General features: G+C 42.0%; 1 protein-coding gene across 1 annotated transcript in view; it reads left to right on the plus strand.

Moving 5' to 3' along the window:
• The window catches only part of LOC309549672 (dynein axonemal heavy chain 5-like), a 303,485-nt gene that overhangs the window by 109,241 nt on the left and 167,739 nt on the right, over nucleotides 1–26,505 (plus strand). The window contains exons 30-42 of the mRNA XM_082250083.1: nucleotides 447–559; nucleotides 1,566–1,665; nucleotides 1,819–1,932; nucleotides 2,116–2,247; nucleotides 2,878–2,987; nucleotides 9,152–9,248; nucleotides 11,696–11,953; nucleotides 12,364–12,456; nucleotides 15,974–16,173; nucleotides 21,783–21,993; nucleotides 24,311–24,424; nucleotides 24,605–24,739; nucleotides 25,824–26,048. Of these exons, the coding sequence (XP_082106209.1) occupies nucleotides 447–559; nucleotides 1,566–1,665; nucleotides 1,819–1,932; nucleotides 2,116–2,247; nucleotides 2,878–2,987; nucleotides 9,152–9,248; nucleotides 11,696–11,953; nucleotides 12,364–12,456; nucleotides 15,974–16,173; nucleotides 21,783–21,993; nucleotides 24,311–24,424; nucleotides 24,605–24,739; nucleotides 25,824–26,048 (1,902 nt within the window). The remainder of the gene's footprint in view (nucleotides 1–446; nucleotides 560–1,565; nucleotides 1,666–1,818; nucleotides 1,933–2,115; nucleotides 2,248–2,877; nucleotides 2,988–9,151; nucleotides 9,249–11,695; nucleotides 11,954–12,363; nucleotides 12,457–15,973; nucleotides 16,174–21,782; nucleotides 21,994–24,310; nucleotides 24,425–24,604; nucleotides 24,740–25,823; nucleotides 26,049–26,505) is intronic.

Raw genomic sequence — 26,505 nt, forward strand, 5'->3', positions numbered from 1 at the left:
GTCAGTAAAATCCTGTGAGGAGGGAGCGGGGGGTGTGGCCAAGCCACACTGTGATTGTCTATGGATCCCCACAGCACAGCTCAGAAGCATGCCCGCACCAGTACCCCCATAGCACATAGCTTGCTATGGGGACACTCAGGGAAGAGGAGGAGCAAAAGCACGGAAGGGGGGACCATCAAAGAAGCGGTAGGGGACACACTGTGCAACACCATTGCACAGCCTTTTTTTTTATTTTATTGAAAAAGTCACTTTAATTAACAAAAGTTTGCACATTTTGAAACTGCAAAGAAAACCAACTTTATGTGAATGATTAGTATAATTAGTACTAATAATATTAGTATATTAAAAAAAAAAAAAAAAATTGTAACAAATAAAATGACAACATTAAACAATACATAAAAAATTCCCAATTAAACTAATGCAATTATGTTCATTCTTTTAAAAAGAGTTTTGTTGTAGAGGTGATACAGTTTCGTAATCGCTTTGATGCACAAGGCCCAGCAGCTCCTGGAGTGAAGCCAGAAGAAGCTGTGGCTCGACTGCATGATTTCAATGAGAAGTAAGTATCTGCCTATTCCATTCATTTTAGTAAGGTATTATCAATCTACATTATGGTATTTAATATATATATATATATATATATATATAAAGATATAGTAATCCTATAAAAAGGAGTATTTTTAATCTTTACATAGTTCTGTAGCTTTAAATAAAAACGCCATTATTAATTATACATACTGTCAAATTGCATTTGAAATCACAATTATATGTGGTACAAAAAGCATTGAAAAAGTAATTAAAAAAGCAGTTTATGATAAATTACAGAAAATGTTAAAATCCAAATACCAACAGTAATTTGAGGCAAGCAAGGTGAATGTCTGAACAAAATAAAAAATATTGTATTGTATTACATGTCATGCATGGACATTTCCCCATGTTTTATCCCTATAGAAATGCAGAAGCACAGAAAATACCCAATGATTCTGTCAGAAATCCAGGGTGCTCCTACGGCATTATACTGTACTAACAATGCTGCCTGTGCTGCACTGGAATACCAAGCAGTTTTGTCAGCCCTGCCTAAGTTCTCTCCTGTTGGATTACAGAACTCTGCCTATCCTCCTCCCTCTCCATGCCTCCCCACATGCATATATTTATTTTACCTGCAAAGCATGCTACTGCCTTGACTTCCAAGAGCAGGCTTACATAACACTGTGAGTAGGGAAATAGCGATTGGGAAAGGTAGTTCTAAAGAAGTATCTTTGTCAATAGAAAACCAATGCAGGGCATCCTCCTCATTCCTCCTTCTAGCAGATGAACTGAAAGAGTTTTGCAAGCCTAGTGATGATGTCATAGGCATAATAAAAGCTGTTCTTCCTTAGAGAAACAAGATAAAAAAATGTAATGTTGGGATGTGTTAAAGGGGAGAGGGGGTGTGGGGTAAACTTTGGTCATGAGTATGAAAATCCTTTAAATTTGATTCAGTAAAATTAATTATACAAAACTGGTTCAGTTCATTTTTGCAGTGTTACAGAATCATGCCCAGTTGCACACGTTTCTTTTTACAGATACCAAATGTACGATGCTAAGAGGAAGACATTAAATTCTGTGCAAAGGTTATTCAATATAGTTCCAAAGACATTCCCAGAGCTGGACAGGACTGGAAAGGTATAGTAAAAGTCAATGAAATAGACTAATAATAAATTAAATTAGGGTACCAAGGAAGCATGTTATGGTAATGACAGCTTATGTCTATTTGTTTAAATGTCCCCTAATAGTTGTTTTTTTTTCCACATTTTAATTTTGTGTTACATTTTTTAGGACCTGCGTCTACTGGGAACATTGTATATTCTATTTCAGAAGTTCATTGACTTTGACCAGAGATTCAGGAACACTCTGTGGGCAGATGCAGATCTGACAATAAGTAATCAGGAGGTATGGATTTTTTCTTTATAATGATATACTGATTGTTTAATTGGAATTATAAAATATAGTATGGCAGTGGCCTCTATCTTTATTTTGAAACATAATGGCAAGCTCGGTATATTTATTTAAATTCAAGTATTTTTTCTATAAGAATACATTTTAATATAGCTAAATGTGTTTCTTTCTTTAAAGGTTGAGGAATATTGGTCTGAATGTCAAATCTGGAATGATAAACTGAAGGACTGGGACGCATACAATGAAATGGCTCATGAAATCAAATTCTATGAAGACGTATTTCCACTTCTACATGAATTTAAATCAAAGGTATTGTAATTTAAGGTTAAATTGTATATTTTTAAAGTTTTATACTTAAAATAGAAAAGCCATTGGCGCATAGGAAATATTTGGCTACAGCCACAGCAATCTGCTTAACAGACTTCCATTGGACAGACCCATACGATCGTGGTCAAAATTCTATGCAAATCTTACATTAGAAATCACACATAGCCCCAACTCCTGTTCCCAAACCACCCTATTTATCAGTGAGGCCCCCAACCCCATTACAGGTCCAATAAGGATGTTTGGATGGACAGATGAGTCTAGACTACAGACTACATTCAGTATATAAGGAAAAGTCAAAATTTGTGTATACTGTTAGGTGCCTTTATCTCTTCTCTGAATTTGACCCACAGTTTTTACTGAGTGTTTCCTTTGTTTATGTTTTTTTTAAATATGCTCATTTTCTGTTACTGAAGTTGTCACTGGGTTACTGTAATGTACTCTTTATAATCATTTGTGATTGTATTCAAAGCCATTGTGTTTCCTATTGAATTTTGAATGCGCAAACAAATCACAGTGGTGTGGAATGGAACCAAAATCATTAGTTGCTCAAAAAAATAATATTAATAATTGTAAATGTTTTCAAATGTGTTCAGTATGTGTCTTTATGTTTAGGAAATCAGGAACCGTCACTGGCTTCAAGTAATGGCAGTAACTGGAAGCTCTTTCCCGCTTGAAGCAAATGTCTTTAAAGTGTTCCACCTTCTAGACATCGGACCTTTGAAGTATGTTGAATGTTTTTATCTTAGTAGAAGCATATAGTATATAAGACTCTCTGGTTTGCAGGCGGAACCCCCACAATTCTGCCCACGATTCTGAACCACTACAAATCACAGGATGCGATTGTGATCCCCGCCATTTCCAATGACACCCCAATCTCAGCATGATTTATCTGTGATTCTCGCTGACAAATTGCTGTAAAATTGCACAAGCAGAATCGCGGGCCACCTGCCACTTAAAAGTTCCTGAACTTCTTTTGAGCTACAGGTGTCTCGTGATTTTGCCGCGATACATCGGTGACAATCACGGCAACATTGAGCCACGATTGGGGTGTCATTGAAAATTACGGAGAACGCTAGCCCGTCCCACTTTCTGCGGTGATTCATGATCGCGGGCAGAATAGCAGCGATTCCGCCTGCGATCCAGAATGACTAGGTGTGAACAGGGCCTAAGCCAAAACAATATATGTGAACCTCTCCACTATAAACGTCAATGCTATACGCAGTAAACTGTTAACTTCATACTATAAATATAATTTTATCTACGAACTTAAACATTTACACCACCCTAGCTAAAGCAACTCTTACTGGAGCAAACTAATTACTATCAAAAGAGAAAATATTAAAGCTTAAGCAAATATTATCTAAATCTAGTGGTACGAATGTTCAGGGCAATATGCCCCAGGGACGAATGCCTGGAACAGAATGCAATACTTTTCTTTAAATTCCTGGGCGTATATTGCTATAAATGTTTGTACTCTAGATACATCATACAGCTCCATCCAACTGCAGCAGTGCTCAGTCTTTCATAGAGATTGGCAGCTGGCAGAAGTAGGGCAGGAGGAGGAACGTCTGCCCACAGCTAATTGCCAGAGCCCATGCACCTGGGCAAAATGCTGAGTGTGTGTAAGGACTTAAAGTGCGAAAAATATTTAAAAAATTGTTTTTCTCTTTCGTTCATGGACTGACAGACACAGCGCTCCATAAATCATAACTAGTGGGTATTATTGCCTCATCCAGGACTAGGACTAGGCAGAACAAAAAACAACTGGCTACACCCAAGGACTGTCCTCAGTTGATATATAACTCCCTTCTCTGTTTTAGGTAAACAGTTTTTATCTGTCTAGTTAGGAGTAACGACCTAGACTCTCAACTGGGATCTCTGGTCCTAGCAAGTTTCTCCTTCCTTACATCTTTTTTTGTTTTTCCTCTCGGGAGATCTACAATTAACTGCCGGGCTGAGCGAGGGGCTGGATAATCTAAATTCTCCCCAGCTAAGCCAGTGAGCGTGTCTTGCAGGGTCGCATATGACTGGGCTTGGGTCTGAGTCGCAGCCGTCCCTTGGCTGACAGCTCCTCTACTTCGGTGGCGAGGAGTTCTGTCTGGAGCGCTACCCGCACCATGGAAAGCTAAGTACAGTCCCCCCTCTCCCCTTTTTTTTGGGGGGGTCTGTACTTAGCTTTCAATGGGGGGTAGTCTGGTTTGGGTCCCAGGGCAGAGAATTCAGCAGAGACCCCTAGGGTCTCCCACTCTATCCCCACTCTGTAAGGGTCCTGGGATAGTGTGTGTCCCGCCCTGGTGGTCTGGAGGGGTCCCAGTGTAGGAGGCCCCTAGGTGCATGCCCTGCTGGTTGCAGTGTGAGTATAGTGCAGGGGAGTCCCAGTGCAAAGACCAGAGTCTCCCCTAAATGTGTTCTACCTTCGGGAGGGATCCCCTTGCAGAGGGTGCAGGAAAGATCTTTGCAGCATGCTTTAGTGTAGCTGATGGGGGCCATTTTCTCTTAGTCTAGCTGTTCTCTGGTTGGAGGCCATGTTTATGTAGCCGAATGATGTCAGAGGGGCCATTTTACTTTAGTGTAGCTGGTCTCCTGTTGGTGGCCATGTTTGTGTAGCCGAATGATGTCACAGGGGTAATTTTCCTTTAGTCTAGCTGGTCTCCAGTTGGCGGCCATGTTTGTGTAGTGGATGATGTCACAGGGATGCTGGAGGACTGAGCCCTCGTGGAGATGCCAAAGCTCCTCCTCTTCATCTTCCTCCTTTGTTTCCTCTTCCTGTGGCCGGGACATGTGAACAGGGATAGCGTCCATGATGATGCTGAGTCAAATTTTTGGCGCTCCTCCGGTCGGTAGAGTGAGTCTTTGGGGGTCCCTGTTTTCTCCCTCACTGCTGATAAATACCCTGAGCCTTGGACGGATCCTTTAGTGGTTCCAAAAGATTGTTTTTGTACTGCAAGGTCTTCAATTCCTTATGGAGCCTCAGGGTCACATCTCCCCCACTGACCCACTCATGGAAGTGACAGGTCCTTCGGAACTCCAGCTTCCCATGGTTGCACTGACGGTGGTCCTGCAGTCCTTAGTGTCCCGGATGGAAGTGGCGTATGGGCAAAGGCCGAGGAGGAAGTGCCCCCCACCTTCCTCTGCTCAGGCTGTCTCATCTGCTTCTGAGCCTGATTCCGCAGTGGACGCGGCCCATCCAGGTGGACTTAATATCACACCCCCTGATTCATCCTATAGTGAAGATGATTCCTCCATGGTCACAGCAGCAAATGAAAAGCCGCTGGTAGACACACTTATTACTGCAGTGCGTGAGACTTTAAAGATGGCTGGTGCGGCTGATGTAGCCACAGATGTGGCTGTGTCGTTTGGTACGCATAAGTCGCATCGTACTCCAAAGGTGTTTCCTCATGTGCCTTATTTTGACAGGTTTTGCTGTAAGGAATGGGATCAACCAAAATTCCCCTTTGTGGTCCCCAAACGTTTTGGTGTACGTTACCCTTTTGAGGAGTCACTTTTTAAAAAGTGGACTAGTCAACCAGTGGTGGACCCTCCTTTTTCCAGGTTGAATAAAGCAACTATGATCCCAGTACAGGAATCCCCGTCCTTTAAGGACCTGGCTGACAAGAAAGCGGAGGCTGTGGCACGCAGCATGTTTACTATGGCTGGTTCGGCATTGCGGCCAGTTTTTACCTCAGCCCTGGTGCCTCAGACCCTAACTGAATGGGCCAAGCTTTTGCGCCAGGGCCTGGGGGGTGAGCAGGTCACCCTTGCATATGTTGATTTAGTGGACCAGTTGGTCCATGGGCTGCAGTTTATTTGTGATGCAGCTTTGGATACAGCTCCTGTGCTGTCCAAACTTTCTGTTTCAGTGATGGTGATTAGGCGCATGCTGTGGCTTAAGAATTGGTCCGCAGACCAAGCCTCTAAGAAGCTCTCATTGATCTGCCCTTTCAAGGCAATCACCTGTTTGGGGCTACCCTGGATGTCATCATTAAGGGTATCACGGAGGGGAAGAGTACCTTCCTTCCACAATCCAAGAAAGGGAAGAAGCCTCGTCGCAGACGGGGCCCTCCTTCTCAGCCCATAGAAAATTATTTTGTGCTTCTGGAACGGAGAATAAGGGAAATAGATCTTTTAACTCTTCCCCTGGAGGTTCCAAGAAACCTTGGTTTGGTATGCCTAGAGCTAGCTTCTCCAGACCCGCAGACAAGACCCCTTCAGCATGAAGGTCAGCCCTCACCCATTATTGGGGTGGGGGGACATCTTCGCTTGTTTCCGGTCCTGTGGACTTCTTTGGTGAGCACCAAGGAGAACCATGAAAGGTTTCTTTTGGGGGTACCCAGAAAGGGGGACAAAGCTTATCCTTTTCAGGTTTTTTAGGTCCTGAGTCTTCTTGTGCTGATTTAATTCCTGCAAAGGTTCAGGTGATGTCTGAATTACCTAAGGTCCCCCCTATCCCGGTCCAGGGAATTGATTTACCTAGGTCTGATTTTAATTCTGACCAGGGTGGTCCTTCCTCTGGACAAATTTCAGGAACCACAGGCCGTGATTCACAGGCTGCTGTCACACTGACTGTTCTCTCTCCCGATTTGCATACAGGTTCTGAGTCTGGTGGTATCCACCTTCAAGACAGTTCTGTTTGCACAGTTCTACATGCCGCTCCTTTTGCAAGTTCGGCCCCACAGGAGGATACCGAAGTTCGTGATCACGGGGTCCTCTGACAGACCCCATGATAAGGCAAGCATCATCCTTGGCTCAGGCTTCTTCCGCAGTTCCTGTGAGGAATCAAAAGCAAGGATCTTCCAGCCATCCTGCTTTACAGCCGCTGGTTTTAGTGGCTTAGCTATTGAAAGCCAGTTACTGAGGGATAGAGGTTTGTCTGGATCAGTAATTCCTACTATGGTGAAGGCGAGGAAGTCGCCTTCCAGCAAAATATACCATCGTACGTGGAAAACGTACATTTCTTGGTGTGGGTCGATTGGTGCTCAGCCTCGATCTTTTTCTGTGGCTCGGATCTTAACTTTTCTTCAATGGGGCATTGATCAGAAGTTGGCCCTGAGTACCATCAAGGGCCAGGTGTCTGCCTTGGAAATCTTCTTTCAGCGACCGCTAGCCATGCACTCTTTAGTTCGTACCTTCATACAGGGGGGTGCTTGGCATGTGGCTCCACCTGTACAGTTTCTTTTGCAGCCATGGGATTTAAATGTAGTGCTTTCGGTTCTCCAGAAACCTCCATTTGAGAATATTCAGGAGATTCCCTTGCTTATGTTATCCCAGAAGGTGGCATTCTTGGTGGCTATTACCTCGGCCCGCAGGGTATCGGAGTTGGCTGCATTATCCTGTCGCAGTCCCCATTTGGTAGTCCATTTGGTAGTCCATAGGGATAAAGTGGTTCTTCGACCCTGGCCATAATTACTGCCCAAAGTTGCCTATGATTTCCATTTGAATGAGGACATTGTGTTGCCTTCCTTGTGTCCCAAACCGGCTCATCCCAAGGAATTTGCTTTGCATACCTTGGATGTGGTTCATGCGATTCAGGTTTACCTGGCAACTACTGAGTCCACTGACGGACCAAGAAAAGGGTTGGTCGCTTCTTCGGCTACCATCTCCAGATGGATCAGACGGTGACGCAGGCCTATTCCATTAAAGGTCAGGTTCCACCTTTCCCTTTCACGGCGCATTCTACTCGGGCGCCTAGTGCTTCTTGGGCCTTCCGTCATCAGGCTTCAATATCGCAAGTTTGCAAGGCAGCCATTTGATCGTCCCTGCATACCTTACAAATATCTATAAGGTAGATACTTTGGCATCTGGGGATGCTTCTTTTGGCCGCAAAGTTTTGCAGGCTGCTGTTTAAGAGGGTGGTTTCCTCTTGAGGGGTGTTTTTTTCTTTAAACCCTTATTTTTCAGACAGAGCTCCTGTGACACGGTTAAGGCTCCCGTGTCCTGGTTAAGGGCTCTTATTTTTAGCCTTGAGTTATTTTCCACACCCCTCATTTTCTTTATGGCACTGCCTTTGGATGTCCCACTATTTAAGATTTATGGAGAGCTGTGTCCATTAATGAACGAAAGAGAAAATGGGATTTTTGTACTTACCATAAAATCAATTTCTCGACAGACACAGCACCCACCCCCCTATGGAGTTCTGATACTTCTAATACTGCTACTAAACTGATTACTTAGAGCAGAGAAGGGGGGTTATATACCTGCAGAGGATGGCCCATGGGCATAGCCAGTTGTTTTTTGTTCTGCCTAGTCCTACTCCTGGAGGAGGCAATATAACTCACTATGATTTATGGAACACTGTGTCTGTCCATGAACTCATAGAAATGGATTTTACAGTAAGTACAAAAATCCCATTATTAGTACAGTTATGACATACTGTATTTAAAAATCGTTAAACATATATAATGCAGCTAGTATCATCTGAAAATTGTCTTAAAGTTGGACTTTACTGTAATAAATGGTCTGAATGGTTCACATCTCAGGAGTGGTAACAGTTATTTACACGACAGGCACAGACATTTTTTTTTAATCCTTTTGTCCTACTCTGTTTCCATATTTTCAGAAATCAGGCACAGGCTGACAACATTATTTTCATCCTAACATGTTTGAGACACTAGCAGTGATGGAGAACATTGGCACTCCAGATGTTTTGGAACTACATTTCCCATGATGCTCAACTACACTGCAGAGTGCATGAGCGTCATGGGAAATATAGTTCCAAAACATCTGGGGTGCCAAGGTTCGCCATCACTGCACTAGGGAATGAATGAGGGCTCTTTAGATAATTTGGTAGAAGTTACATATTTAGGACCTCACCAGCAGGCTTTTAAAGTAGATATGAAGGAAATATTTAAACATGTACTACTGAGTTACACTTTTGCTTTTAATATAGGTTCCAGAACCAGTTAATTTCTATAGCAAAAGCAGCAAAGAAGGAAATGGATCTAGAGATTAAAATGAGGAAAGTTGAAGAGGAATGGAGTGAGCAGGTACATTGTGGTTGTGCAATTATAAGCGGTATCAGGAAAACACAATCCGAATCTCCATTGATAATTATTTTGATTCTTTAAAACTTCTACTTTTTTAAACATAGGGCAGCTCTGTTCTATGGTTTCCATCATTTCACTACAAAGAAGATAAACATTTCCTTTTAGCTGTTTTTTTGTTCTTTTTTATCAATGTAAAACAATTTTCTTGGTTATATCAAACATATCTAACCCCAGCACACTATTTTTATTAGCAAATTAAGGTAAAAACATACATCTTTGTACTGGATGATTACAATGCCTATGAAATCAGCAGACAATCCTGATGCCATCCTAATTTTCCAGAAAAAAGGGTGATCAGACAATACAATCTACTTATTTCTTGGGAATACTTTTTAGGGTTATATAACAAAGTGGCTATGTGCCTATAAGCAACCCAATTCTTGTTCTGTGCTCCTAAAATGAAAACATTCAGGCTGCAACCTTATGTCTTTAGTTAACTCTAAAATACTGATATTTTTGGAAGGAACCATTGTATTGAAATCAGCTCCTGCCTATTTGTGAGTCCAGAGAGAAATGATGAGGGGGATATTGATGGTTGAAGTGGGCTGAGTTTCCAGAGGGGGGAAGTGGGGTAAATACGGGGTTCATGATGTTCGGGCCACAACAGAGGTACGGCAGCTATAGAGGTGCGAAACATATGTGTATAATAGCCAAGGGACGAATAGCACCATCTGCTGCAAATGGAGTAGGCCTAGGGTGCCACGGGGGCCAACCGATGCAGTCTTATGCTCCATATGGGTATCCGGGTGGATAATTACTGTCAAGTCAGATAGCGTTTGGAGATTGGACACAGTTATCCAAGTAGGATCAGGTCTAGAAAATCAGGGCATATAAAAACTGGCATGTCTTGGCAGGAAAAAAAAAATCGCAGAAACTGATAATCCTAGTTCAGACTCTCAGTACCTTAGTTTTGAGCTGTAGTAGGATAAGATACTGCACCTGAATAGAAATGTGTAGCAGTCAGGAGATTCAGATATCCTGTCGGGACCATCTGTGAGCTGGTGAAGCCAGGGGGTTCCTGCCAGGAGCTTGTCTGAGTGGTTGGCGTGGGGGGGTCATTGGAGGGGATCATTGACGGCAGGGTCTTTGAGCATTCCATTCTATGGAGTCGTCTCGGTGCCCCGGGTTCCAGGGTGTGGAGATTCGGTGCTCACTGTACCAGTCAGGGAGTACTGGTATAGGGATATCCATGGCCGCACAGAATTGTGGCAAGTCTTCTGGGACCTGTAACATGGCGCTCTGTCACAATTTTAGAGGCTGAAAGGCAGAAAGGGAATTTCCGCCTATACGATATGTTACATGCGCAAAGTAAGTCTAACAAGGGTCTGAGAGCTCTCCGTTGTGTTGTAAGGTGATAGGGGAAAGATCTTGGAACAATTTGCATTTAGAGCCTTCATGTAAGATTTGGCGTCTTTCCCTGGCCTGTGTGAGAATGTCTTCTTTTAAAGGGAAACTGACCAGACAGGAAATGACATCAGGGGAGGGTCAGAATCTCTTCCCCTGAGACGAAGGGCTGTGTGGATGCGCTCTATTTCAATAGGCGAGTCATGGGGTCTATCCACCAAATTATTGAATATGGCATGAGTGTATAGAAGGAGGCTACCAGCTTCAATAGATTCAGGAAGACCTCTTACTTTTATGTTATGTCTGTGACCCCTGTTATCCAAGTCCTCCAAATGTCTGGGAATCTCTCTTGGCTGAAATGAGTGAGAGTCTGATACTTGTTTAAAATGTGAAATGGCGGCCCCCTGTTTGTTTGTTGTAGCTTCTACTATATCTAGCCTTGTAGCTACTGACTGGATATCATAGCGGAGGTCTGCTATGGCTGCAGAAAGGGTGTTTTTAATATGTTGTGCAATTGATTGCAGATCACCCAGGCACAGGGGTTGGGTCTGATTAGAGATCGGCATCTGAATGGAAGGATTCTGCCTGTCTCTGTCAGGGCTGCAGCTACCAGAGCAGACGGTGCCAGTAGAGGCCTATGTGAGAGGCTACGTGTCCTGTTGTTTGCGATCGGAAGATTGGGGGTATATTGCGGCTCAGTTGAGTATCACCCCCCACCAGGTTGATCGGGATCTATTAGCTGAAGAGCTCCTGTCTCCCTTACCCATCCTGCTGGGTCGTATGTCTGCAGATTAGCCATTGATGTTCCCTCTCGAGCGGGAGCTGAGGATTCAGGCTGCCATTCACATTCGTCGCCAGGCCACGCCCCCCTGCCTATTTGTAAAATCTTGCCTCTTAAGCAGATTTCTTTGTTCTACATGAATGATACACCTGCTTAGTACAATACTGCTCTCTGTAGTTCTAAGTTCTAGATACCTGCAAAACATAGGTCCCTGCAGCCTTTAGAAGTAATATTCTGTTTATTGCTAATTTTTTGCACACAGGTGCTGAACTTCAAGCCTTACAAAAACAAGGTAGTGTTGGTAAAGGAAGACTCCATGCTGCTACTGGAAGAACTGGAAGATGCCCAAGTACTTCTTGCACAGATGTTGACCTCAAAGGAAATTGATCCCCTAAGAGAAGAGGCCACAACCTGGGCAGAGAAGCTGAAGAATGTTGGTGAGGTGTTAGAGCTGTGGATAGAAGTCCAAGAGCTTTGGCAGCACCTAGAAGAAATATACAATAATCCAACCATAATCCAGGTAAATTAGGTGAATTTTAGCATGTTTTAGGTGAAATCAGGGTTTCAAGATTTTAGTAGTATTAGATACTATTTCTTTTCTAAGAAATGCAACATATTGGCATAACTGAAACTAAAGTATGGAGCTGTTGGCAGTAGCAAGGAATCAACCAACCAATCAAGTTTCACCTATCGTTTTATGTGCAGATTTAAACAAGAATTGTGAATGGTTGTAGTGGCCAATTGGTAATTTTTTTTTCAAGTTTTATTGAATCAACCCTTTGCTTTCTGCTTCTGATCTTTAGGGTACACTGGATTTTTTACCAAACAGATTTGATAAAACTTTAGATGAAATTGAAAATATTACAATATATAATATGTATCGGTTTTCAGTGTTATAGTTGGGTTTTTTTGTTTTTTTTTTTCATTCAGGAGCTACCTCAGGAGGCAAGAAGATTTGCTAAAGTCAACAGACGATGGACTGTGATGATGATCTCTGCATACAAAACAAAAAATGTTCTGCAGGTGAAACTAAATGCAATGTTAGGCTATGTTTAAGATATATATTTCCAGGTATATATATATATATATATATATATATATATATATATATATATATATGACTGTTTTACCTGCCACAACTGAACTCAAGTCAAACTGCCAAGCACACAGGTTGTATAAAGATAAGGGAACAGTTTTACCTGCCACATGATTTGCATTTCTGTCCATCCAGCTCTGAGATTTCAAGGTCATTATCACAATTTTGGGCTAGACTCCAAATACTAGCAGTACCAGGCCTGGTCATCCAGTGCCCAGAAGATGCTAATTGAACCCCTTTCTTTTCTGATGTGCGTACCTGATTGCCAGACCAATGTACAGGGTACAGGGGTCATAAGCATGAATGAAATGAGTGCAAGGGTCAGGGTCTACAGAGTTCCCCTTTACATCAGTGTCTGCAGAGTTCCTGCTTGCCCTGTACAGCAAACCCTGCAGACTCTTATGGGGGAATTTTAATGTAGGGCAGCAGGGGGCCAACCCCTGCAGAACATGTGAAAGGGTCCCGTTGCAGACCATAATTAGGGGTCCTTCGATGGGAGTAAAGGTTTCTAGTTATGCCTCTGTTCCACCCCCTTTATCCATAGCACAGCAAATGCCTCCATGTTTGATTTCAAAAACACATACACACATAAATACATACACTCACACTTATGTACAAACACACACTCACATACATAGATACCTACACTCACACATACACACACTCACATACTCTCATATACGTACACACACATAAACATACATACATACACATAAACATACATACATAAATTCACAGAAATACAAACATGCCTACATTAACCCACACACACTCATACAAGCATACATATGCACAAACTCACATACATGCACACACTCATATACTGTACATACACATAAACCCACGTACAAACACCTACAGTACATACATACATACATATAGCCATGCATTTATTGTCTTTGGCTAATTTTCTTTTTCAATGCTGCTCAGTGCAGGGCAAGTTTACAACAGAACATAACAGAAGATTGGGACTCAAGAGGGGGAGTAGCTACAGCCTTCCCTCCAAACTGTTTATATTGGCTTGGCAGCTTGTGGAGATTGCTGAGCAGTGGCGGCTGGTGCTCAAAATTTTTTTTTGGAGGGGGGGGGGGCGCAAACAGAAAAATGCAATAGGCATTGCTTTGCGGCAAAAAACGCTGTGAAAAATTGCGTGACTCTGAGGTAAAAAAAAGTGTGAAAGGGGCCTTCAGTAATTAAGGTATAGTGTGCCCCCTTTCAATGCAGAGAGACCAGCGTGCCCCCTTTCAATGCACAGTGACCAGCGTGCCCCCTTTCAATGCACAGTGACCAGCGTGCCCCCTTTCAATGCACATTGACCAGCGTGCCCCCTTTCAATGCACAGTGACCAGAGTGCTCCCTTCAAAACAGTGATAAGCGTGCCCCCTTCAATGCAGTGACCAGCGTACATGCCCCCTTTCAATGCAGTGACCAGCGTTCATGCCCCCTTTCAATGCAGTGACCAACGTACATGCCCCCTTTCAATGCAGTGACCAGCATACATGCCCCCTTTCAATGCAGTGACCAGCGTACATGCCCCTTTCAATGCAGTGACCAGCGTACATGCCCCCTTTCAATGCAGTGACCAGCGTACATGCCCCCTTCAATGTAGTGACCAGCGTACACGCCCCCTTTCAATGCAGTGACCAGCGTACATGCCCCTTTTAATGCAGTGACCAGCATACATGCCCCCTTTCAATGCATTGACCAGCGTACATGCCCTCTTTCAATGCAGTGACCAGCGTACATGCCCCCCTCCAATGCAGTGACCAGCGTACATGCCCCCTTTCAATGCAGTGACCAGCGTACATGCCCCCTTCAATGCAGTGTGCCCCCCCCCCCCCGAGACCAGTGCACTTACCTGGAGCCCCCCTGGAGCAGCCGCGGCGGCGCCTTCTCCTCAGTGTCCCGGCGGCGGTTTCTCTTTAATCCCCCGGCGTCTCCACGAGTCCTCCCGCCTCTTCCTCGGGCCAATGGCATGGGGTTTGCCTTGCGGCCAATCAGGAAGCGCGTATCAGACGCACTCCCTGATTGGCCAGGAGGAGGATCCGTGTGACAATAGCGAATTTTCATTTGCTATTGTCACACAATGGGTGGGCTCGGGACGCACTGCTCTGCGCCCCGGGTCTACTCTTTGCATCGCCCTATTAGAGAACCAAAAAAAAATGCCACATTGAACTCCATGCGTCAGGCGCTCCTGCAAGCAGATTAGGGGGGGCGGCGCCCCCAACGCACTGGCCGCCACTGTTGCTGAGTGAGGACAGTGATTGGTGCTGTGGGATTCAGCAAATCTACTGACAGCTAGGACAGTTTCTCCTGCATGTGATGCCACAGGTGTTTCCCCTCCAACGTCATTACCTCCACTTTGTTCCAGCCCTGAATATCAGCAAGTAATAGCAGCAATGTGTACCAACACACTCAATATGCACCAACAAATATAAACACTTTGATTACATACATATGATTTGCACAAGTTGTGAAATAAGCCATACTTCATAACTGTTTGAAAATGCCTTTTTGATGACAGATGATCTTATGAGGATATCTAAACTCACGAACAAACATTTTATATAATGCAGATAACCAGTCCTTAGATGTGGGGGCTGCGTTAGTTTCCTTTTTTCAAGAAAAATGTTAGCAAGTACAGAAATTCTTGTTGATCTTGTAAAAAATGCATATCACGTGAGCTAAACTGAAATCACAAACAATGTTACCTTTCTTCCAATCTGTCTCCTGTAAATGAAAAAAAATCCCCATGTAATCGATATGAAGAGAGGGAGCATTTATAGTACAGATCAGGAGAGCAGCCCAGGGTGATAAACATGGTCTTCCTTAAAGGAGAAGTACAGCTAAAGCTTGTTTGGCTGTACTTCTCCTGTGGATCAGTCGGCTGACGTCGCAGAGCCAGTCCAGGCTCTGGAAAGATCACAACCATATGGTCAGGATCCACCAACATGCCTGGATCAGCACCCGGCTCAGACTCTCAGCACGCCACTGAGAGCCTGAGCCAGCCGCCCCCTCCGCAGCCCAGCACTCCAGTGAGCATGGGGGGAGCAGGGCAGACAGCCAGTGACTTACAGTCACCAGCACTCTGCTCAGGGAGCTCTGAGAACCAAGCAATCAGCGGTGTTGGATCTCTCGATTCTCAGCCTTAGAGCTAGCGGGGTCAGTGCAGCTCTGGACAGATGCTGCTTCCACCAAGGTAAGTATGATTAACAAAATTCCCATACTTCTCTTTTAAATACACTGGGGTGAGTGAGAACAGCCACCCAGGGGCAGGAAGTGTTTTATTCACTGAACTGCCAAGGGGAAAAAAGGAAACTAATGCAGTCACCAAATTGATAATCTGCAATAGAATATGGATGATTGAACATCATGTTGCAATGGTCTTATCTGTAGTAACTATTTTAAGATAAACTTTTTGATTTCATATTTTTTCTCACATAGTGCTGCTGCACCGGCGATGTCCCTAAAGAAGTTCTTTTTAGGCACTTCTACCAGGAGCTAGAAATCTGTTTCTCCTCTCTGAATTCTTACCTTGGCAGGATGAGACAAGCTTTCTCTCGCTTCTACTTCCTGTCCGATTTGGCACTAGTGTCTGTGCTCAGCCGTCCTTGTAATATTAAATATCTTCAGCATCATTTGAGGTACCATATGTCCTGATAGAAAACAAATACGTGTTGTTTCTGTAAAGCAAAAGCAATATGTGCACGTAATGATAATATCCTGTGTCATCCTCTTGCAAAATATTTTTAACACTTTCCTTGCTTTTGAAAAGTATTAGGTCTTTGTAGAATGATGCATATAAATAGTATTACTTGCCTGAGAGCATGATTTATTGTATACAGTAATTGGTGCGCAATTATAAAATGTTGAATTGTGTTTATTACATTTTTTAACAAAATTATTACAGCAGTTTGATAACATCATATAAATGTGTCTCAAAGCAATTTGCTTTATTACCCATTATCAAATAGAATGTTGGTAAAGGAGGCCCTTAAAGCCTTTGACAAGTATAGTTATTTGTCCTTTTTTTTCCCAGAAAGGTCTGATACACAGATCAAGGCAGTGCATGACACTGTAATGGTATGCAAAACACTAAGGAACAGATTGTAGACAGACAAGGAAGACAATTATTTGTGACTGTATTGCTGTTGGTTACTGCAGTTTCATGTCATATTTGTACAACAGCATTGAATACTAGAATTGATTCATTGATAGCAGGTTATCCATGTGTAATAGTTTTTCTTTCAATGGTAATTAACATGCTTGAAGACTGTTGGAATAAAAAGGTGGAAGTTAAATTACAGGCAAAACTCAAAAAGCAGTATAACAGAAACATGATGCAGATGTTCTATCTTTTTAATTGGTACAAATAAATGCCTAATAATACAGCCAGAAGTAGATGGAGTTCCTAAATCCCAATGAACTCTTCAGCTTGCTGCACACAAATTGAAATTTGACTGAATCATGCTGAATCAGCCAAAATGTGAGCTTTGGGCAGCCCTGTTAGCATACCCCAGCTCAACACATTTTGACTGCAAAAAATGACTGAGCCAAGTGGAAAATTGTCGGCTGAATATACAATCAGATGCAGTCACAGTTCGGATTTTCAGACAGCTGCATGTTAGAATTGTGTGAATACAATAGTCAGCAGGCATGGGCATCCGCAAGTGCCCCCCCCCCCCCCCGGAATCTCAACTTCCCCTTTAAAGTGGTTGTTAAGCCACTTTATACCATCCTGTCTGGTCTGCTTAATAATCCTGTGTGCCCGTGCCCCTGTGTCTGTGTATGTGTTTTAAAAAATAAGTTGTTCTTTACCAGTTTTCAGAGCGCCGATCGTCGCTCACGTGACCCGCCAGCTCTCTCCTCATCCTGTCTGGCAGCTGCCTGCAGCGGGCGGGGCCAAGGATTTCCAGCTGACGTCAGTTGGGAGGGGAGGAGGAGGGGAGGCCGAGAGGAGGAGAGAGGCAACGGGTCACATCAGCGGCGATTGGCGATCTGAATACTGGTAAAGAGGGTCTTATTTTTCCCCTTAAACTATAAATATTTGCAAGTCGCGACTTGCACGGTGACTGACATCAGCAGCCACGTGGACCACTGTCCTCAGCCCCAGGCCCCGGTGCTATCGTTCCAGGAGAGAGGGAGCCCGGGCAAGGAAATTACTGACATCACGTTCATGCATGCGACGCCTGCACGTATCCAAAACAGAGAGGGTCAGCTTTGCTTTTGCATCAGGTTTCTCAAACCTTTGAATGCCTGCACTTTATGTGAGATTGTTAAAAAGGGGTGGAGCATGGCTGACCTTAAAATGATGCCCCCCTCTGGAGAAAGTTCTGCGGACACCCATGTCAGCAGGGGAGATACCTCCATCCATGCTAGAAATCTATTAGAAATGTACAGGGTTGGACAAAATTATGGAAACAAGTATGATAAAAAAACAAAATCGTTACCTAATATGGTGTTGGACCACCTTTGGCATCCAGGACCGCCTGAATTATCCTGGGAATTGACAAATATCAGTCTTGGATGGTGGATAATGGAATCTGATACCAGTCTTCATGCAAAAATCCGGGTCACAATTGTATGCAGAGTCCTTTTGTCTCTTTTGGTTGGTTGACCATGTTGACCGCGCTTATGCTTATCAGGCGACGTTTTCCCTGAAACTGTATTTGCCCTCATAACCTTTGAGACTGTACCTTGCTACACTGCTAATAAACTGTTAGCTAGGTGTCTCATCACACAGTGGAAGCAAACGAATGTTTCATCACTTCTGCTTTCAACGTAAAATATGTTGTAACCTTCACACCAACAAATCAAGTTGTGTTTTCATATTTTTGTCCAAACCCTGTATGTGTGTATGGTTAGCCTTCCTCTGCTGATTGTTTTCAGTTTACATTATGCTCAGTTCTTTCTCTGTGGACTACAGAGCTCCTCCCTTCTTTGGTATGGAGAGGAGAATGGGGGATATATTCTGTAGTCATAAAACATTTAGGCTGGCCATTCATTATACAATTTTTTTACAATTTTCTTGAAATTTAGCTTCAACTATGTAGTACAAAGGACTGCCTAATTAAATACAAGTGAACTTGTTGTTTAGCTTTGACCTCATATTATGTGGTTTGTGGTAAATCTAACAGAAAATTGTACAAGAAAATTGAACATGTATGGCCAGCCTTAGTGTCCTAGGATGAAAACACTGTACCTCCATAGATACAGTACAGTGAGTGTGTGTTACCATCCTAGGACAGGAAGTGTGTTACTTGCGGGGTCACCAAAAGAAAATAAAGGAAAAATGGTTAAAAAAAAAAATGAAACCACCACATTTAAGAACTGCAATCCTAAGTTTAGATATACTTTAATGGGTAAATTTATAAAGCGGTAAATATGACATTCACCAAACGTTTACTGCAGGTGTATGTTCCTGGTTCATGTGTTTTAAAGTGGAAGTTCACCCTAATACTTAAATCTCTAAATCTACTCGCATCAACAATCTAAGACTGACTCTTGGAGGTATTAGGGGCCTGTAAAAAGAAATCGTTATACATACCTTTTCCGAAGCCGCTCAGGTCTGGTTTCCAGTGGCGGAAGCTTTGCAGAAGAGACAGGCGGCAATGCCTGTGAAATGCCTAGGAAGTGACATCACCCATAGAGTTACTATGGGGCTTCCATTGTCGGCTGCCTCTCCTGCACACGCCTACACAGAGATGCCACCACTGACAGCTCAGCGTTGAACCGGACTGGAGTGGCTTCAGAAAAGGTATGTATAGCAATTTCTTCTTTACAGTGCTAGATAGGTTGGTCTTAGATTGTGGCTGCAAATAGATTTAAAAATGTTAGTATTAGGGTGAACTTCTACTTTAAATTGCAGTGATTGATTCACTTGCAACAAATGTTTGGTGAATGTCACATTCACTGTTTTATAAATGTACCCCTAATAACTCCAAGAGTCGGTTCGCCAAAGTGATCATTTAGGTCCAGAGTACAGTAGGCCAAATCAGCCCCTGGGTTCAAGTCATGAATACTTCAAGTCATTTACATTTTCACTGCACCAGGAAGTCTGAGATGATGCTCCTCTACCCCCCATACATAACATCAGGAGGCCTATGTGAGAACATCCTTCATGATAAATTCCCATTTGCAACCCCTTGTTACAAACACCCTGCTGTGTAAACTGATTCCCCTGGTACTTCAAGATAACCTCCAGCAGGCCACCTGGCCCTGTTATAACCAGAGAGTAAAAAATCATAAATGTCTGATTTTAACCATGTTGCGCTTTCCAACAGCCCCCAGCAAATATATATATATTCTTTGAGCAGAAAACCACAAAAATATGCAAATCCTAGACCCGTATACATAGTATGAGAATCAAGGGCTATCAGCGCAAACAAAAAGTGATTACTGCATAAAAAATCAATAGTGCACAAATCATATAATATATAATGTGCCAAAATCAATAGTACAATAAATCAATAGTGCAATAAATCAATGGTGCAAAAAATCAATAGTGACTAAATACATAGACCGGCAGCACACACTTAATTGTGCCAACACCTCACAATATAAACTAATACCAAAAGAATAGTGGTGCGCCAGATATAAATAGGAAAGGAACAGTGTATATCAATACTAATGTTTACATCATATATAATGCACAATCCACTTAAGAATTATATATTTTCCATATACATAGTAGTTGAGGTCTAATAAAGACAATAGTCCATTCAGTTCAACCTGTGTAGGTTTGTGTGGACGTATTCATTTCCCATAACCCTGAATGTTGTGATTTTTGAGATGCACATCCAAAAGTCTTTTAAAAGTAGCTATATTTCCTGCAGTTACCACTGTTTGTGGAAGAGAGTTCCACGATCTTATTGCCCTTACAGTAAAAAAAAACCCTTACATAGCTTAAGGTTAAACCACCTTTCCTCTAATCTCTTTGTGTGGCCACGTGTCCTCTTACACACCTTGAGACTAAATAGTTTTTTTTCCTATACTGAGCTCATCATTGAGGTATTTGTAAATTGCTATCATGTCCCCTCTCCGGCGTTTTTTCTCCAAGGAGAATAAATCAAGCATTTGCAAACGCCCCTCATAATTAAGGCCCTCCAATCCCCTAATCAGTTTAGTTGCCCTTCTCTGGACTCTCTCCAGTTCCAGATACCAGATTCCGGATACATTCTCTTTATATCCAAGAATGGTTACAATTGCTCTTTCCACCCTTACCACATGACCATTGTGTAGTCTGTACAAACCAAAAACTGCACCCATAAAGGGTAAGTATCAAAGAGAAGTGTAAAAGGAAGCTGACAGGCGGTGGTATATTCTGAACATTATCTAGCATTACTCTGGCCTATAAAAAAAATCATCACTGATCCTCAGATTTTCATAAAATACATAAGTAATTATAAAGATTGTACTATGCTTAGTATTGAAAACCTAGCATAGGTCAGACCGGCAAGGGGGTAAATCTACATTCACAAAGTGCATTACACAATGACCTCTCGTCCTTAGCAAAAGCATGGGTCAGAGCAGTAAATGCTTATAATCTGTATTATACATGAATGGAAAATTATATTCTGGCAGAGTGTTTTGAGAAATCTGTACAAGTAACCCAAAACTTTAGGTTCTGTGGAACAAACAGGGTTCCCAGTACCTCTACACGTGTTTCTATTAGGATCCATGGAAAGCTCATTAGTTGCTTGTAAACAAATGTTTTATATTATATAAAGGAAGTTAGTAAAAAAGTCAGTGAATCCAAAAGGGTATAAAATTGTAAGATCTTGTTAGCTCTTGACTCTGTATAATCCAAAGTACTTATAGAATTAACTGAGGAATGCCTGTCATGCAGTCTCACCATGAGGATTATGGAGATTTTCTTTGTTATCCTATTATTCATCTAAATCATTCCTGTCCAACTGGTGGTGAACATTGTTCTGGTAGCAATTATAGGCCTCAGCTGCTTGCCAGTTTTGTTACCTACTCTATGTAATGCCTTATACTCATTTATTTATGTCTTTCTGATTTTGGGGATGTTTAGGATACATCTGCACTGTAAATAAATAATTTTGGAAGATGTCGAGAGTATTTCATTTCAAACATAAATATTTTTCACAGTGTAAAGCAATGTACATAAAAAATCACATTATTTAATGGTATGTAGGATCTCCTAGAATGGATTTGTGGAATTATATTATTTTTTTATTAATTAAAAGTATTGTTTTTTTGTTTCGCTTATTAATATATAAATGTACAGGTCATTGTTCGGTGGCATTTTGTCTATAGAAGTGGAGGAGGTTGAGGAAGAAGGAAGTGTGAGCTCTGAGGAAGAGGCAGCTGAAGTGGCCGGTCCCATTCTTGACTTTCTTAGTGTGAGATCTGGAAATGAAGGATGGTTGTCTTTGGGACAGCGAAGTATGACACATGTCACTGATACTGAAAGTATTTTTCAAAGATCTCTAAAATCTGTAAGTACTTTGTATAGAATGTTTAGACAATTCTAAAATGTCAGCTTAGCCTAAAGGTTGTATTTTGTTTTTGATTAGAGCTGAGAAGCATTAGAGCCTATGACAGTTTTTTTTTTGCTATCTGAGTCCCTAATGGGGAGTGTTTTCATCACTTTTTGTCAAGACAGAGAAGAAGTCATGGGAAATGTCTCCAAAGACATCACAGACAGAAACAACAGGTGGTGTTTAACTACTGGAAGGAAAACATAGGCGCCACTCTAAGTGCAGAATCTTGAAATTTATTGATTGAACCAAAGGAAAAGTTACTCACAAAGGTAATAATGTATAAAGCATCATAGACAATCACTCCGGTATTTGGATCATAATGGCTTGAGCGGTTGCGGTGTTCAGGCAGTAAACGGTGGCAGTCCGCACTTCCTGGTCACCTAATTACCTTTGTGAGTACCTTTTCCTTTGGTTCTATCAATAAATCTCAAGATTCTGCACTTAGAGTGGCGCCTGTGTTTTCCTTCCAGTTGGCTCCAAGCATCTTCTACTTGTCACCAGAGCTGCCTCAAGAGTGCTTATTGGGATTTTTTATGGACTCTTTTATGTGGACTTATGAACTGGCCCCTTGCTTGATTATATTTTTTTGTTGACCTCCTGTTGTTCTTTTCTTAGTGACACCCGTGAAGTCCCAGGTGATACTTCTGCCTCCCCGTTGTGCGCCAGTTGTTTTTTTTAGATTGTGTTTAACTACTTACCGACCGCCCGCCGCAGTTTTACTGCAGCAGGCAGCCCCTCCTGCACCCAACAACGAAACTCTACGTCGGTCGCGGGCCTGCAGCTAGGGGGCATGCTCCCACTCGGGAGCGGGGACTCCGATGCACAGGGCAGGTGGCTCCGATTGCCGCCTGCCACCCGCTATCGCTCCGCGCTGAGAGAGAAGGACGGTCAGCTATTGTAAACACAGCCGACCGTTCTTCTCTCTGGAATGATCACAGAGCGCCTGTGATTCTTCTATGTAAGATCACAGTTCTCTCTGACCAACACCCATACAGTTAGAAACACTCCCCTAGGTATGTATTTAACCCCTTGATCACCCACTGTGTTAACCCCCTCCCTGCCAGTGTCATTATTACAGTAACAGTGTATATTTTTAGCACTGATTACTGTAGTAATGTCACTGGTCCCCCTAAAAGTGTAAAAATGTCAGTTAGGGGTCCGATCTGTGCGCCGCAATGTCGCAGTCCCGCTAAAAATTGCAGATCGCCGCCATTACTAATAAAAGAAAATAAAACAAAAATGTGAAAATTACAGAAATCTTTCCACTAGTTAGTAGACGCAATAACTGTTGCGCAAACCAACCAAAATACGCTTATTGTGATTTTTTTTTCCAAAAATATGCAGCAGAAAGCAGAATACACATTGGCCTAAAATGTTAAAAAAATTAGATTTTTAATTTTTTTTTTGGGACTGTTATATAGCAGAATGTGAAAAATATTGCTTTTTTCAGAATTGTCGCTGTATTTTTGTTTATAGCACAAAAAATAAAATTCGCACAGGTGATCAAATACCACCAAAAGAAAGCTCTATTTGTGGGAAAAAAAGAAAATCTATTTTATTTAGGCACAGCTTTGCAAGACTGCGCAATTGTCTGTTAAAGTAACGCAGTGCCAATTCGCAAAAAATGGCCTGGCCATTAAGGGGACAAATCCTTCCGGTCCAGAAGTGGTTAAAGAAGAACTCCAGGCTCTCCCCAAAAAATGAAGTTTTTGTAAATACTACAGTAAATACAAATACTGTAGCTGTTGACTTTTAATATAAGGATACTTAACTGTCCAGGGATCCAACAATGACCTCACCTGAGCCAATTCTTCAATCGGCTTCAGGTGCAGGCACCAGCGTGAGCCACGCTGCACTTTGTGAATGGTCCCGCAGTCTTCTCTCTTCTGTGATGTGTCCCAGATGGCAGTGGAAGAAGGAGGGGGGAGCAAACTTCTGGCTCAGATTGTCACAGTGCATCTGATCAGAAGTGGGAGTAGGCACCTGTCAAAACCAGGTATCTGCTCACCCCCCCCCAAACAAAGTGCCAAATGTGGCAGTGGAGGGGGGGGGTTGGGATAATGCAAACAAGCGGAACTTCTCCTTTTGGGTGAAGTTCCACTTTAAATACCAAGATGTGAAAATGTAAAAGTTTGGGTATAAAATGTATTGAAATGTTATTACTGATACAATGCTTGCAAGTGGTGTCATTCAGTAAGCACCTCAATGACAGTTAATTTCTGGGAGCTTACATATATCAGATTTCAATTGTTTGTGTGAATTTTTCCCTCAGGCAGGTATATCTCATGAAAGAAATCAACCAGTCATGTTTAAAGAACTTGGTAAGAAAATAAATGCAGTTTCAGTCACAGGACAAGCTGGTGAATATCTACAACTGGATGAACAGGTAGTCATATCACAGGTCAACTATACTAGTGTACTGTAACCCTAAAACCAGTTTTTCTACATTTTTCCTGAATGATCTGTTCTGTGCATGCTAAAAATTGCTAAAGTACAATTTCCTCCTATTTGCTGAGCAACTGTATTAAATGACTACGTTAATGGTTTTCTCTTTTTGAATCTGCAGGTTGCCATTGGTCCTGGTTTAGGAGCTTGGCTCAGTAAACTTCACAGTAATGTACGTAGTTCTCTGAACAACAGAATCTTCAAAGTAATTGAAGACATTAATCAAGGAGTGGCTATAGATGAATGGGCACAGAAGGTACTAGAAATGAATGATTCATGTCATGTTAAGCCTGATAATATTAAACACACCTGTAATTAGAAACCAGGACCGTACGGCAGGGTGTTTTATTCCATGAAACAGGAGGGAAATGTGAACTCAGATTGGCCCCTCTGTGATCTTCTGTGCTGCCCTATAAGATCAGCCTATTTATCTCATATACTGACAGCAGTTTAGTGAGAAAATATATGCAAGTACCATTGTTATTGTATCGCTGACATTTAACTGCACTAACACATAACTCTCACTTTCATTAAAAATTAAATGTTGTTGTCATTTGAGTCCACACATCCAAAAAATAAAATAAAGAAAATCCAAGATCAAATCTGAACAAATATTTTTCTATGTCAGAGATTTTTAGATCTCTAAATATAACCTTGTAACAATTTTGTCTTGGTTTCTGAAGCTGAAAAGGGCTTCTAATATATGTAGTAGCTGAGATCTCATAGAGAATAATTTGCTTTAGGGTCATTAAGTGTCAGTGAAAGCCATTCAATGCCCACCCCCACTACTGATTTATGTGGAGGAGTAGTTACATATTTAAAAATGCTTCTATATATGTCAGTAACACACAATCTAAGAAAGTTAGGTAGTGTTCATCTCAGTTTTTCTGCAATATAATATTAAAACACTCATGGACAAAATGGAAGCACTCTTGCTTAACAGCATTGGTACTATGTTTAAGCCCCAATAAGAACCTGTAATTTGTATTTCAAACCCTTGTTTGAATGGGTTTCTTCTGGGTTTTACAGCCTCTTTCCAAAGTGTAAAAATATACTTGTAAGGGATCATTCTCACATTAACCATTCTAGTTTTCTTCTGCAATTAAATTCTTCCTGCTGTGTCCTCATGCGTATTGTCATAGCAGGGGCATTAGACAATAAGCTTTTTCAGAGGCATGGATTGATATGAATGATTAAATGTGCTTTGTAAAAAGCTACAGAAAATATGCTATATAAATAAGTAACATGACTAAACTGAATTGAAAAATGCTTGAGAATATAATGCACCATCTTAGGAAAAGGAATTGTATGTAATTCTGACCTTATTATGCTTTTTCCAGTATCCCACTCAGGTAGCAGTACTTGGTTTGCTTTACCTGTGGACACAAGACTTTGAAAGCTCTATCTCTGAGTTCAGACAAGATCGTAAGGCACAATCTCGACTCCTTAAAAAATACTCCACATTGGCAATGAAGCTTTCCATTATCTCTTCAAGAGGGCACTGGAAGAATATGGAAGACCCAGTATCCCAAGCTCAGAGGCTAAAGCTAGAAAATATCATCATGGTATACTAACCGCACTTAATGAGTTAGTGTTTCAACCCCTAAATGGGGATGGCCATCTGAAAATCAGAGGTTGGAGAAGCAAGTTTAGCCAGAGGCCAGCACAAAGTTTATACATGTATAGCTAACGTGCATTTTGAGCCAGCAATAATGTTTACAAAATGTTTGCACAACCTACCATTAATAGGAGGAATATACATGTAATATAATTATCCTAGGGAAGGTCATGCTGCCCTCTTTCTTCAACCTTTGACTTATTAGGGGTCCTCTCTTCCATTAAAACCCAACTCTTTGGCCCAGTAATAAACTTTTTTTTTTTGCATTCTGTATCCCCATTGGCACTGAAAGTAATGGTAAATCTCTCCTATGAGGACACAGACTGCAAGAAAACACACTTTCTCAGTACAATGTTATGTTATTGTTATTACATCCGTCTATGTCTTTAGGTCCCTGTGAGAAT

This window comes from Pelophylax lessonae (assembly GCF_965119305.1).
Source record: "Pelophylax lessonae genome assembly, chromosome: 3".
Taxonomy (NCBI): Eukaryota; Metazoa; Chordata; class Amphibia; order Anura; family Ranidae; genus Pelophylax; species Pelophylax lessonae.